General features: G+C 39.8%; 1 protein-coding gene across 1 annotated transcript in view; it reads right to left on the reverse strand.

Annotated features, from left to right (window-relative positions):
* Positions 1-5,432: 5,432 nt before the first annotated feature.
* The window catches only part of wars2 (tryptophanyl tRNA synthetase 2, mitochondrial), a 34,341-nt gene continuing 24,859 nt past the window's right edge, over positions 5,433-14,914 (reverse strand). The window contains exons 3-6 of the mRNA XM_040034689.1: positions 14,424-14,504; positions 12,134-12,216; positions 9,672-9,790; positions 5,433-6,399 (exon numbers count right to left, since the gene is read on the reverse strand). Of these exons, the coding sequence (XP_039890623.1) occupies positions 5,951-6,399; positions 9,672-9,790; positions 12,134-12,216; positions 14,424-14,504 (732 nt within the window). The 3' untranslated portion in view covers positions 5,433-5,950. The remainder of the gene's footprint in view (positions 6,400-9,671; positions 9,791-12,133; positions 12,217-14,423; positions 14,505-14,914) is intronic.

Here is a 14,914-nt window from a genome sequence, read left to right on the forward strand (position 1 = left end):
GTCAACACAAACGCGTCTGTGGGAACCGGGCAGGCCCCAAGTCAGAGTGCCGCTCTTGAAAAAGGAGCTTTCCAGAGGTTATTGCTGTGCATCTGTCATCTTGAAATAAATACTGCGCGCACACGAGGATGGCTCGCAGGAAACTGAAGAAAAACGGTGAGCACATTGCAAAAAAGAAATAGAGGTGGGTAGTTTCATTATCCTGTACAGAGATCAACGCAGCAGGTATACTAATATGTGAACTTGTGGCGGCTTAAAAGGACATTACTTGCGCTACGGTCTTTATGGCAATATGCGCGCAAAACGTTTGCGGACATATTTGAACTAATTACTTGGATAAAAGAGGAATACGGACTTCTGTGTTAGAATATTATAACAAACTGTGTCAGTCTGTGTGACTCTATATCACGGGTTCTTTTTATTTATTCTTGATGTTTTGTAAAAGAAAGAAGAAAAGTGTTTGTGCGTAAAATTCTTCCAAAAGTAAACAAGTAAATATTGTGTGCGCACTGGTGTGGGGTGTGGGACGTTGAATCCCCCGTGGGAGGAAACTCGTTAAATACTAAAACCAACTGTTTGCCATTTAGATCCCAATTATAGCCCTGATGGCATCTCATTCACCCAAAAAGTGAAGCAAGCGACGGAGATCTTTTTTTATCCTTTAGAAACTTGGAACGAGCAATTCATGCGTTTGTTTTATCTCAACTGGATTACTGCAGTTCACTATATGTGGGTGTCAGTCAGTCCAGCTTGGCCCGGCTCCACCTTGTACAGAATGCTGCAGCTCGCCTTTTGACTCGTGTGAAGAAACACCAGCATATTACTCCGGTGCTTGCTTCCCTTCATTGGCTTCCAGTGCGTTTTAGAATTAAATTCAAAATCTTACTTTTGACTTATAAAGTGCTAATTGGCCAGGCACCGGACTATTTGTTTGACCTATTGCAGCTTTATACGCCCTCTAGAGCCCTTCGATCAAGCGATCACCTGCTCCTTACCTTACATAAGTCTAGGATGGTTCATAGAGGAGATCGGGCATTTGCGGTTGTGGCACCGAAATTGTGGAATGATCTACCTCTCCACATTAGAAAGGCCCCAACTGTTACTCTTTTTAAATTGCATCTTAAAACATATTTTTTTATTCTGGCTTTCGAAACTGTATGAGAGTTACCAATTCTTTTATCCTAATTTTCTTTTAATTTTCTTGTTGTTGTTAATGTCATTGTTTAATTGTTATTTTGTACAGCACTTTAGTCAACTCCCTGTTGTTATTAAATGTGCTTTATAAATAAATAAATGAAATGAGTGGGCAGTATTAATAAATCCGTTTCCTTAAAAATTCTTTTCCCTTTTAGATTCCTTTAGTAATCGGAGTTAGGGTATACCACGTCGACCACAGTGAGGTTTTCGATTAAATCCGGCGTGGCCCCGCGAGATCGACACGTGGAGGGTGGTGGGCGGAAACGGTCAAACGTGCAGTTAATATTCAATAACTAAAAGAAGGGTTTGACCCCGCCTGACCTCGAGGGACGAAGAGAGCAATGGAGCGTGCAATCTGACAGCAACTCTCGGATTCTGTAAGCACCTTCCGCCTGAGCTGTAAAATTCCCCCCGACTCTCTCTCTCTCTCTCACACACACACACGGACTTTTTTTTGCAGATTTTTTTTATTTAATTTTTCCTTTTTTTTGTCCAAAGAGTGATCATCTGCCAAAAATTGACTGCGAATTTTATTGTTTTTTCTTTATGTGAAATGTATTTGCTTATGTTGGTTCATAGTCAATATTATTATATTGTTATATGTAAAATAAAGAAATACAAGCACATTTATGACTCTGTGTTACTGTACCTATATTAGAAACAATCCAGTCATTTTTGGATACTTAATAAAATATCTTTAAAGAACTATTATGGGATAAATGTCGCAATTTCTGCTGCACTTTTGGCCAGACCACTCTAAAGAAATCCTTTATTAATGTCAGCGACGCTCCTTTGCCTGGATCATGGAGGATCTATAAAAAGGCATTTTACCAAAAGCCGATTTCAGTTTCTGCCCTCTAACTGAAATGTCGTTTCTGGCTTAAAATTAATTTATATCATTAATGACATAGGTTTGACAAGTTTTTGTTTTTAATAATGAAAACCGGAAATCAGTTTTTGGCACGATCCGGATGCCCTGCACAACCCCAGAGGGAATTGTGTCCCGGAAACCTTCCGTTTTTAAGGCGAATATATGCAAACCATTACACTCTGGATAAGCTACATGACGAAATCACCCAGTAGTTAACTTTGGTGATTGTCTTTAGCAGAGCTAAAGACTTGAAGCTGAAGATGCTCAAGTGCGCGCGCGCGTGCGCGCGTACACACAAGTCAGGCACAAACAGCAGTATACAAGTCGGTCAGCTACAAGTCATGATATACATATATATAAAATAACATATTTTCGCATAGCTGACCAGAACCTTTCCAAATATGGATATTTTCATACTCGGCCCTAATGCAAAATTTATACGGATTGTGAAGTAGCCTACCCTTCTGCAACAAAGGCAGGACTGTGAAATTACTGAATAATTATAAAGTCAAACTGCGCATCATAATAAACCAAAGCGTTACCTTCATCTGGGTGCAGGTCATAATGGTCCAAATGTGACTTGCTGTTCCGACGTGTATCTGTGAGGACATTTAACTCACAGACATTTTAATCCACCACTTCTATCGCTCACTAGTATGTAACGTCATTTTGTCAGGGGCGGAGGGGGGGGTGTAACTAATTTAAGACAATTCCAAAAATGACACAATTAGCACTAAGTGTTTAAACCTTTATTTATTTACGAGGTCTGCCTTTTTCGACCCCCAGCACCTCTAGGTCCCACGGCCTTGGCCTTTAGTGTATAAGATATATAGGTCATAATTAAAACTGGACACTAGTTGAAAATTTTTAAAAAGTTAAAAAATTCGGGGGCTCATTTACAGTAATGTTCAATTTAAAAAGTCCATAATCTGAATGTATCTGGTGAAGCGGAATACTTCCCCAGTGTAATGCTAATGCAGATTATATAAATTGGGGGGAGGGGGGGGGGGGGGGGGCAGCTCGGGAGGTAAAGAAGGTCATCTACTAATCACAGGCTTGGTGGATATTTGGCATACAGTCTGCATGTCAAATATTAACCCCAAGCTGCTCTTCGATGCATCCAACGGAGTATGATTGTAAGATATAAAGCACTTATGAATGCAAAAACATAGCCTGAGTGAACGAGGCTATGTGAATAGGGAATATAGTGAATGGAGCTGTGTGTGTTATTGTTTCATACCTTCATAGATAAAATACTTTAATCAGCAGCTAAATAAAATTAATAGCATCGGGACAAATTCTCTGTTCTGTTTTTAAATTTAAAAAAGTTTTTTTTAATAATTTGAAGCCTTTACAGAAGAGGCGGTGTAGCCACGATCAGCAGAAAGTCAAAAAACACAATTGTAGTCGCTAGCGCGCGCACGCACATGCGTACGCGCACATTTGGACTCTCACACTTTATCCTCTCTTCCAACAATTAGCCCAAAGCTCTAATAGCTCTCTATCTGCCTCTCTCAGGTACACGCTTTTAAACTTTGTTGAACAGCGCATGCGTATATCCAAATTTTCATCAAATTAGAATCAAAACGTGTAACATTAAGCCTGCATGCTAAATTAATTGCCCTCGCATTGGGTAAAAGCGCAAGAGAAACAGTGTCACGTGTTTTATTTGGTAATTAATCACGTGTCAGCACACAACACTGAGCAACATATTTAATTTAAGAGGGGGGGGGGGGCATAATGTCCGAGGTTTAAGGTTTACCAGCTTCCTCTTTTGCTCACTGCGTGGACACCCTGTTAGGTCAACATCAGTAAAAATGTCTCGTTTTTTATATTCTTCAGGTCTGTGGCTGTTTCCACGCGACACGTGGATCCCGGTCGATTTACGGTGATTTCTTTAAGAAAGAAAGAAAGAAAGAACGAAAGAAAGGCGCATTTACTACGACTCTGTTAAAGTTTTTACCCCCCACGCATAAAACGGGTGAGCTGCTGTGTCGCCTTCACATTGAAACGCACTACTTATTACAGCGCAACTATATCACTGCCGCCGTGTCTTCTGAAACAAAAACAGGTATTTGTCACAGTGCTGCGGTCCCATAGCAGGTCGCCGGGATTTACAGCCCGCTCCTCTGTGTAAATGCAGCCTATATATTATTTATATTCCATCAGCTCCTTAAGCCAACATGAGGGGGGGGGGGGGGCAGCAAAAGGGAAGTAAACCATGCAGGGATGTGGTCTGTTCCCAGGTAAACACCGGGATGGAAAAACGACAGCGCAGTCCAGCTTCATGATGTGCGTGTGTGTGTTTGTGCAGGCCCCGGGGATGCCCCTGCAGAAGAACAGAAAGCTGATTACAGGGAGTAGAAAATAAAATAAAATAGTGGGTATAATGTAGGAAGAAGGAATAATAACAGCGGGAGTGAGCAGAATTGATGAAATAACCACTCGTAGACAGAATAGAAAACAGGAAAGAGGAGAAATAAAAGCAGAGGGAGCACGGGAAAGAAAACAGAGAAGAAAGAAAAGAAGGGAGAGACGTGGGGCGAAAATGTTTAAAGTCACTGCTCCTACTGAAATATTCAAGGTACATCTCACGCCCCTGCTGAAGTATTACAGGACTATAACGGTTCCTCCTATTGGACAGCCTCGTTAACAGTAAACTGGATAAATGCGTTTAATGGACCGCGTGTAAAACCTGAGTGACTAACTCAGTGTTTGTTTGTGTAAGCAGACACTTTATGGGAAAGTGCAGAAAAGAAATAAATGAATGAATAAAGGGACTTCAAACAAGTGTGTGTGCGTGGTGAATGTGTAATTACGTGCACGTTACATGTGGCTGCTAATCAAAAAGGAATGTTACAATAGATTCATTCATTTTGTTCAATCACATTGCATCTTGAAACACACACGCACAAACAACTGTCAATAAGACACCCAGGGCAAAAGAACAAACAACGGCTGAGCTGCAAATGTTTAAATGATACTGACAAATATATTTACATTTCAAAAATCTTTTTCACTCAGCTTTTTTCTCCCAACTAAACACAGAACTTTTCAATGTCAGGAAGCAGGACCTCTTCCACATGTTGAATCTAGAATGGATGCTTTTATTATGTCACTGTTTATTTTTTAAGTATTTAATCCTGCAGCTTTAACCTCTTAAGACCCAAACTCTTCCACGTCATGCATTTTTAATTTCTCTTTGATATTTGGGCATATTGGGGCCCGATGAATGTAAAAACAAAGAATTACCAGATTTTTTTTTTTTTACCTTATTTTTGTTTTTATGAAAAATCAGAGCCACATTTGAGGATATTCGTTTAAAATTGCGATAGAACAGTAGCAGTATTATGTTCTTGTAAGTGGATATCAGGCCCTTGTAGAGCAAAATTGAGTATTTTGGTCTAAATAACCCAAAATGTGATGTCCACATATGTGGACGCCAGGTCCTAGGAGGTTAATTGTGAAAGCACACTTGGCTCACTTTTGTAAGTGAAGACGGTTTAAATGAGAAGCATTTTTCACAACTTTTAAATCTTTATTTGGACACGCTCGAAACAAGAAGATAAAATGTTCTAAAAAAAATAATAATAATGACAAAAATAAAACGATGGCTTGTGAGGAAACCCATTCAGCCTGAAACAGAAGGCCAATAAACAGGCTGCGAATGATTATGTAAAACATGAGCAAAAGCAAATAAGATGCAACAACTGCATCGAAAGACGAGCTTCCACTTTGATTTCACTGAGGACATACACGGAGCAAAATAAGAAGTCACCCTTGTAAAGTCTGACCAGCATCACTCTGCTGAGTCTTTTTCCACCAGCAGCAGTAATTTACTGAAAGGCTCACAGTATAAATGTGGGGTCATTTTCTTGTCTCTCAGCAGAAGCCCACTCTCTGTCGGACCTCTGCGAGCACAGGTGCAGCAAGTTCCCGCGCCCTGCACGTCCCCTGAGCCAGCACTCGCTCCACGTAAGCCCGGTCCGACACCAGCCTCTCGATTTCCTCTCTGATGGGCGTCAACCTCTGGATCACAGCCTCGCTTACAAGCTTCTTGTAGGCTCCGGTGTCCAATCCTCTCGCCTGAGACACAGCCTCCTGCACGCTTATCATCGACACGGCAGCGTGAATGTTTACCAGGTTGGAAACACCAGGACGCGTCTCCGGGTCAAAAGTAACTTCAGAGGTGAAGTCTGTGACGGCTCGTCGGATCTTGAGGGCGATGTCGTCAGGAGTGTCTGTGACGGAAATGGTTGCCATCGTTTGGGGGTCTGACTTGGACATTTTGGCTGAGGCGTCGCGGAGAGATTTGACTTTTCGTGTTGAGCCTGCGGAGAGAAACGAGAGGGATCAGGAAAACCTCTCAGTGTAATAAACACTTTTATTTCTAAATGAGACGCGTAAGCGTGGAGGAATTTGGCAAAATTCAAAATTATTAGGTCAAGAAATTTAGGTTCTGATTAAATCAGAAAGCATTTGCTTTCTATTATGTTTGAGGCAACGCTGAGCATCACCGGTCCCAGAGGAAGACAAGAAGCACCAAAGTGCAAACGTCCACCAAAGCAGCTCAATCTTTGGGCAGTATTTACTTTTAAGGGAATTTATAATCCATCTACTCGTATATAGAATCTTTTTGTCATCTTTTAAACAAACTTTTAATGCATTTTCTATATGCTGACAATACACATGACATTTGTAAGAATCATAATTTCGAAGTCATGAGGATTTTTCTCATTGTTTAATCAAGAAATCATTAAGTGGACCCTGGTGGATGAGAGCCAAATTTTAATGGATCGTTAGTATGACCCCTCTCTACACCCCTACAACGTTTCACAAGAATTCATTCAAAACTTTTCAACCAATCATGTTTACAGACACAATAATATGCATGCAAACACTACCAAAAAACATAACCTCCAAGGAATACGGGTAAAGGTTTGCCTTCAAAACAACAAAATATATATATTATATATACATATATATAGGGAGAAAAAACACAAATACATATTTACTAAAGCCTGACTCTGATTTTTTTCCTTTGTTTGGAAATACCGGTGAGTACCAAAAAGAATATTTTGACTTCAAAGTGCTTTAATTCCACAGCGGTTCACCAGTAAAGATCCAAACACGTGAGAAATCTATTGCTTTAAAAATAATGCCTTTTGAGATTTGTTTGTACTAAATCTACACCGAGACAAAAGGTGGACGCAGAAGCCTGAGCAGTGTCGACACATTCTCGTCTCAGGCTGTTTAACTTTAACAGCCTCTGCTAATCAAACTGTAGGTCAGCCAAACGATGAAAAACCAAGTCAAAAAAAGTCTGGAGTGCAGATTTCAGTCCAAGCTGACAGCTAAAAGCAATGTAAGCGAGCCCCAGCCTTTTGAGAGAATCTGACTTTGTTTCTTCTTTATTTTTTTAAATGGTCAAAAAGGCGTTTCAGTCAGGCCACTTTAAATATGACTTAAACGTCTAATTATTAAAATATCTGCATTTTGGGGAGATTTCAGGTGCTAGGTGTAATTTTCCATTTATTCCTCTATGTTCAGATGGTTGAAATAGGATTGCCTGACACATTTGTGTGCGCTTGTAAAAATATCCCGGTGTGAAACAGACGTATGCGAGTGTGAAGTGATCAGCAGACGACGGGAGCCGGTATTTCCTTTCATTCTTTCTTTCACCCTTAAAATCATCCCCAGCTCCAGTTCTTTGTTTGGTCCTGTACAAGCAGGCCACATGTGGGCTGTTCATCAACGCCAAGATGTCTTTATCTAAAGCAAATTAAAACACTCTGGTTCATTTCAAAGGAAAGACCACTGACTGCCAACTCTGCTATGCCAAAGACAAGAAACGAGGGTGGGGTCCACCGGTATGAGCTATATACTGCCGACTGATTACACGCAAGAGTGCATACACACTCGGACACACACATATACGCATACACACATCTCTAAACTCATCTTCATGACATGCACTCCAAATCTACCTCTCTAATTATTATACAAGAGGAAGACAATATTTCTTTAATCAAAGCTCTAATGCACACATGACTGACTCCATCCCGTGCTTCCACCATACCGCTAATCATGAGGAATGAAAGTAAAAGGAGGGTGGGATCTTTCAAAATGTTGGCCTCGTGTATAAAAACATTTGGTTGGTACATTTTGGGAAACGTTTCAAAAGAAAATATTAATAATAACGGCGTCATATTGTATTTCAAATCTTGTCAGTTTTAATCCCCTGAACCTCGCTCTAATTTCTGATTGGCTGCCCTGCAGTTGGTGGTTTTTAGCTTTAGCTAAACAGCATGTCCCACTCCGACTTAGTTTACAAAACAGGGAAAAGGCAATAAATCTTTGAATGAATTTTAAAACATCAGTGTTTCCCCAACACTGCAGAAGAATGCAGGCATGAAGCAGAAGTTTAACCGGTTACTTTAAAGATGCACCAAAAACACTGGGAAAAAAGTTTAGCTTAGCTTTGTGCTACTTTGCTCGGCGCCGCTGGGCAGCCAGTGATGAAGATACATTATGACCCAGATATTTACACAAACTACATCAGGGCTAAAAATGACTTCAGTGATATAAATGTCTTTGAAGCAAAACACAAAGGGTCCATTCAAACGTTGGGACTTTGTTTAACACGAGCGGCCAGAGACGGCACACATCCTCCGAGGCTGAAAATTCCCTGGATACAGACGGACACGTGGATTTGGATTAGTTCCTGATATTTTTTTTGTTGTTGATAAAACCGAGACACTTTCTCCCAGTTTTCTCATTTCAATGTGATATCTATTTATGCAGATAAACAAAAAACAACCAAAAAAAGAAGTAAGGTCGCAATGAGGAAACCCTGTCTGTTCATGTTAATCCTCCAGGAAGATTAAACCAGCCATGACCGTCTTTTAGGGAAGGCTTTAGGCCCAGAAGCATCTTACTACTGACTTTTCTTCAGCTATTTAAGTTAAGTTTCATTTTCCAGTTTTGCTCTGTATGTGATTCAAAATACACTTCCAAAGATTCCAGGCTCTAGATCAGGAACAACAAAAAAATAATTAAATAAAAAGAGAAAGAGAAATTGAACCAATCAATCACAAACTTTCCCGACAGAGGAGACAATAATTCAAGACAAAAAAAGGATGGAAAGGCAGAAAGAAAGCTTTACTTCTAATGCAGGAAAACAATTCTAGTTTCCAAAAACATTCACTTCACTTATAGCACTCAGCTTGTTTCAGGCAGTTAGAAGACTTTATATAAAAAAAATATTTAAGCAGAAAACTTCATAAAGATGGAGATTTAATAAAAATCAACTAAAATCTGCAACCCTTAGCAAATAAAAAAAACTTTTTGATAAAATGCAACAAGCACATTTGAAAATATAATGACTTGGTATATACAGCATAAGGCCATCGCACAAGTGAAGCCTCACTTACACAGCTAAAGCCTAAAGAGACTAAAACAGGCGACTTTAATGTCACATGATGACATTCTCTACATAAGAACATAAAGCTGCTGCTACCAGAGAGCTACGTGATTTTAAGAAGCTGACCTTAAAAAGCCTAAATCATGAGTGTGTACACGCCATCATGCCACGTATTCTTACTGAGCAGGGCGCAGGGTTCAGGGAACAGCTCTCCGTAGCGGTTGTTGAAGATGCGAGCAAGATCCTGAGCCAGCTCCAAATGTTGGACCTGATCTTCTCCGACAGGGACGTGAGTGGACCTGAGAGAGATGATTCCACAGCAGCACATTAGAGACGTGATCCGTGCAGCACTGTGCACAGTGACAGCACAGAGTTTAAAATACAGAGCGAGACGCAAGGACAAATTGGAGACACTTGGAGTCACTGCAGGAGACTTTTTCAGCATGTGTTTGGCAACTCTGTAACTGGAGGAGGAAGCAGTTCATTAATTTTCTCTTTAGAGATGAGACTCAGTTTCTCCACAGGAAATGAGCTTTTGGATATATGGCTGCTGAACCAGAAACAGCTGAAGATGCCTTCTAAATGCGAATTTGGAAACGCTACGAGACAATAACCCAACCAACTTATCTCACGTGAAAACCCACTGACGCCTCATCAGCAGGCTGCACCTCACAGATCACACACAAAACTCTTTGTCTCAGACAAATTTCCACCAGAAATGTGTGACACTGATATTTATACGAACACGTCAGAGGCAAAGAAATTAGAGATTGCATTTTTTTTCCTCTTTATAATCTCTACTTTGAGGTTTTATTTGGAGATATCTGCACGTTATGTTTCTCTTTCCACCCCCGCGCAGCAGAGGTGAGATATTAAAAATAACACATTTTCACCAGCAGTCTTCGTTGCCAGACACGCTGTCCCCGTTACTCGTGATAAATTACAGATCGCACTGTGAACACTTTGCACTGGAATTATGTTCTGCTGGAGAAATGGCCTCTGAGAGCAGGTGGCATGTGCTGTGGATTAAAAGGAAAATGGCCTCTGTAATAAAAATAAATAAAAATGAAAAAAAAGATGCTGTGGAATTGATTTTCTGTGTTGTGAATAATGAGGTGGAAAAAAGTATAAAACTTAGAGGCAGAGATTTCAAAAATAAAACCAAAAGTATCCAAAAATGCTGCTGTTCTTTTGTACTCCGGGTAAACCTCTCTGCTAAACAGTATTTTGTAGGCTTTGTGCAGGCAGGTGATGCCAAACTAGAGCTTGCAAAAATAAATCAAATAATAAAAATATTTAAATTAGGACACTGCTCGCGATCAGTTTAAGTTAGTAGGCTCACAGTGTTTGGTATTTGTTATGTGGATTACTGGCTCTGCTCCTTTTTCATTGCAGTTACTCTTTTAATTCACGCATTTCGTTCTTTCTTATGTTAGTGGAGGCGATTTTAGCTTCCAGGTTCATATTGAGCACACATTATGGACTGGAATGGAAAACATGGAAACTTCACTATCTTTGAATAAATGTAAAAACACCAGTGTTGTCCCAACACTGCAGAAGAATGCAAAGATGAAGCAGAAGTTTAACTGGTTACTTTAAAGATAAAAACACTGGGGAAAAGATTAGCTTAGCTTTTGCTACTTTGCTCGGCGCTGCTGGACAACCAGTGATGAAGATACATAATGACCCAGATATTTACACAAACTACATCAGGGTTTGATGCTAAAAACACAAATCTCTCTGAGGCAAAACACAAAGGGTCCGTTTAAAATTTGGGACTTTGTTTGGGGTTTGTAAACTGCAGTGGTTCTTAAATAGCACTTTTTAATTCTACTTTCTGCATGTCTCACTCACACGCGCATTTATGCGACAACTTTTTACTACATACAAGTGCTTTCTAGCAAACATTCACACACATTCACACTCAGATGAACGCAACGGGAGCAACTCAGCGTTCAGTATCTTGCAGTCTGGAGCAGATTGGAGCAGCCAGGCATCAAACCACCAACGTTCCGATCTGTAGATGACCTGCTCTACCTGCTGATCCACAGCCATCCCGATAAATTATCAGCACCATAAGTAACAATATAAAACTTAACAGTCACAAGAAACTACAACATTAAGAGGAAACTGCTGTTAAAGTAATACCTCAGTGAGAGATACTGTATATTGTCATTTATGGCCCGATACTTAAGCAAGACCTCTGTTGCAGTTCCTTTGTTTGTTTGTTTTGTCCTCCAGCTGCTAGGATAAATGCACTTATGAGCACAGGATGGTCGCACATGTCTGCAAAAGGCTGCAAGCCATGCTTTCAGCAGGGATGTATCCCCCTTCATGGTTTCTCAGCTTCATCTTCATCAAGTAAAATAAGGAAGCCTGACAGAAAGCACTGTAACAGTCAGTCTTTACAGGAAGAAGTTGTAAATGATAGGGGGAAAATTAGTTATTTAAAGTCTTTAACAGAGTTTGGAATATAAAAATCAGTTATTCACAGAAGGAATGGCTTTTGGAAGTGTTTTTCGAAAAGCCGTGAATGCTTAGGGTACACAGCCTAAGAAATACGAGTTATCTGACTGACACACACACACACACACACACACACACACAATATAACTTGTACGCTACTTGAATGGAAATCTCACTTGTAGAGAAGAATATCAGCAGCCTGGAGGACGGGATATGTGTAGAGACCAACGCTGCCTTCGTTCTTCACTTTGCTCTTCATCTGGAGGAAAAGACAGAGGGAAGGAAGTTGAAGCAGAAAAAGAACAACGATGAGGCAGAAACACTAAAAGCAACCAGAAATAGAGCCAGACAGGAGAAAGATGGACTCAAGCTGACTTTTTTCCTTTTCCCCATAAAGAGCCATTTTCACTTTCATGACTCATCGAGGTACGGATGAATTTGCGCGGCATTTTCCACCATTTTTGAAATCAACTCATCTGTTGGGTAAACGAAAGGTGTTTTCTAAAGAGCAACAGAGAACAAGAACAGAGAGACTTGAGCTCTGTTGGTCCTCGCTCGTCGTGTATTAAAACTGCACCTAGGTGTGGAGAAAAATTATATGAATTAAAAATGCGGCAAATGCTGCAGAGAAACAAAATAAAAACGCACAGACATGATGAAACTTAAGAGAAAACAGAGGAATTAATTTAATTTCTAAGTGTTCCACTGAAGGTAAGAACTGATATGGTGGGATTTGTGTTTGAAATATTACTTCAGTTACAAAAATCTGGATTTTTTTTTGTGCTGAAGTTGTGTCACAATTTTGAGTAGATTTACATTTATTGTCAATTAAATTCAAATTTTTCCATTGCATCTACTTGCAGTCTATAAGAGTACAACAATTTAAAGCATTTAGTCACTCAATGTTTACATGTATTTCCTCCGAATGCCAGGAAGTGATTTATAAAACACTCACAATCTGTAACATCCAGAAACAGTAGCAGCAAACTGGGGACATAATGAAAAACTTTCAATGCGTGCTACATAAAGCTTTTTAACTTTTGCATTGAACAGCAAAGGAAATTACGACACCAAGAAAAGGTTCATTTAAAAAAATAAAATGTTTTTTATTGGTGAATAAACATTTTTTTATTCCAGTTTCACATGAACTGAAGAAAAAATAAAGGATCTATTTCTACATGGTAATTATTTAAGACTCCCTGCTTTATGTGTAATAACATAGTTATAACACACTAACAAATGTAGCCATGAGGGCAAATAGCTATAACATTACAAACTCCGTTTGCAGCTTTTATAATTATAACTGTGTTTTGTAGATATTGTATAAATATATACAGAAGTTATATCTCCGAGTCATCGCTTTGCCAGAAACTTCCAGTTTGTATTAGTGTATGTGGGTGCCTGTATGTCCTTTACATGCTGGCTGTGCATAGCTCCTGAGTCTCTAAAATCACACTGACCAGGTTACAACTCTGGCTCTCCGCCTGTCACTGATGTGTAAAGAGCTGCAGATGTTTGTCTGTTTGACCGATAGCAGTGCTAGCACACACACCCACACACAGAGAGCAGAGAGGCCATGCAAAATCCAACCGAGAAGCCCTTTTCCTGCATTGTGCGGGGGTGTGGTTGCGTTTAATTGTGTTCAGAAGCGTAGCGTGAAACTATCAGAAAATGTTTTATTATTTTCTTCTCACCGACGCTCTGTCATTGTTCACAAGCTCGCCCGACCACCGCGGCACTTGCTCCTTCTCAGCCGTTCAACATTTAAATGTTTGAATGAATTGCTTTAAATTTTGACAGATGCTCGTAGTGACTTGTAAAGCATTACTGCATTTTTAACGGGCCACATTTAAATAAATCAATTCAGTTTGCACAGTAAAAGACAAAAGAGACAAGATTATGAAAACATATAAAAATATAATGCATCATAAATATTACTCCGTCCTTAAACAACAATGACATGAATGTCTCATAGTAACAACTTTTCTCTAAAGGTTCCAATAGGCTAACTGGTTGATTGCATTTGCATTGTATTTTATTATTTTTTAATCATTCTGAATGTTTTAGGAAATTTTGTTGATTGTGGATACATGCAAGCCATCTTTAACATGTAGCTGACCCATTTGCCATATACTTACATACATATACATACTAAGCAACCACAATGGGGAGGAAGAACTCCCTTTTAACAGGAAGACCATTTAAGAAGGCCCAGGCTCAGAGAAGTACAGATGGGTAGAGAAGGATACATATACAAGTATATTTACCAGCAAGTGATGCGGTTTGGTTTCAGACATAGTTTTCTTTACTCATGTCCACATGCTGGTGCTGCATGAGTGAAATCTGCACCACAGTAATTCTTTTAATTATATTTGTTATTTTAAAATGAGCACTGATACAAACAACAAAAATAAAGACTTGTGCGTGATCATTTTATACACAAGTGTCTGCTGGAGAAGATCTCACCTTCCACTGTGGTAGGTGGCGGAGCCGAGGCATACTGGTGAGACAGCCGAGGATCCAGGAGAGCTCAGCATGCTCGGACACCTGCAGTGACGAGTGGGGACACATCCAAATGTCAGCATACACCTTTCAATCTATCACCAGGCTGCAATATTAATAATATTACCACTACAGATTAATATGGCTGAATCACAAATATCTACGAACTTGTTGGCTCACCAGTCGGTACCTTATAAGCTGCAGTCATGAAGAGATTTCTTTACACGAAATCTAACAGAAACCAACACTGTTTGTTACATGTGTACAAGAGCCAACCTCCTGCTGCTGTATACATGCAAACTCCCAAGCACGTTGAACTCACTGCACCGCTTAGTCCAGTTAATTAAAGAAGAGAGCCTAACCTCAGGGAGGCACCAAAGAGATAAACAGAAGAAATAAATTACGCAGGCAGATTAAACAAACACAGACGGATGGATAAAAAGTCATCCACGGGA

The sequence above is a fragment of the Simochromis diagramma genome, unplaced genomic scaffold, assembly GCF_900408965.1.
Source record: "Simochromis diagramma unplaced genomic scaffold, fSimDia1.1 OVJJ01000091.1, whole genome shotgun sequence".
Lineage (NCBI taxonomy): Eukaryota > Metazoa > Chordata > Actinopteri > Cichliformes > Cichlidae > Simochromis > Simochromis diagramma.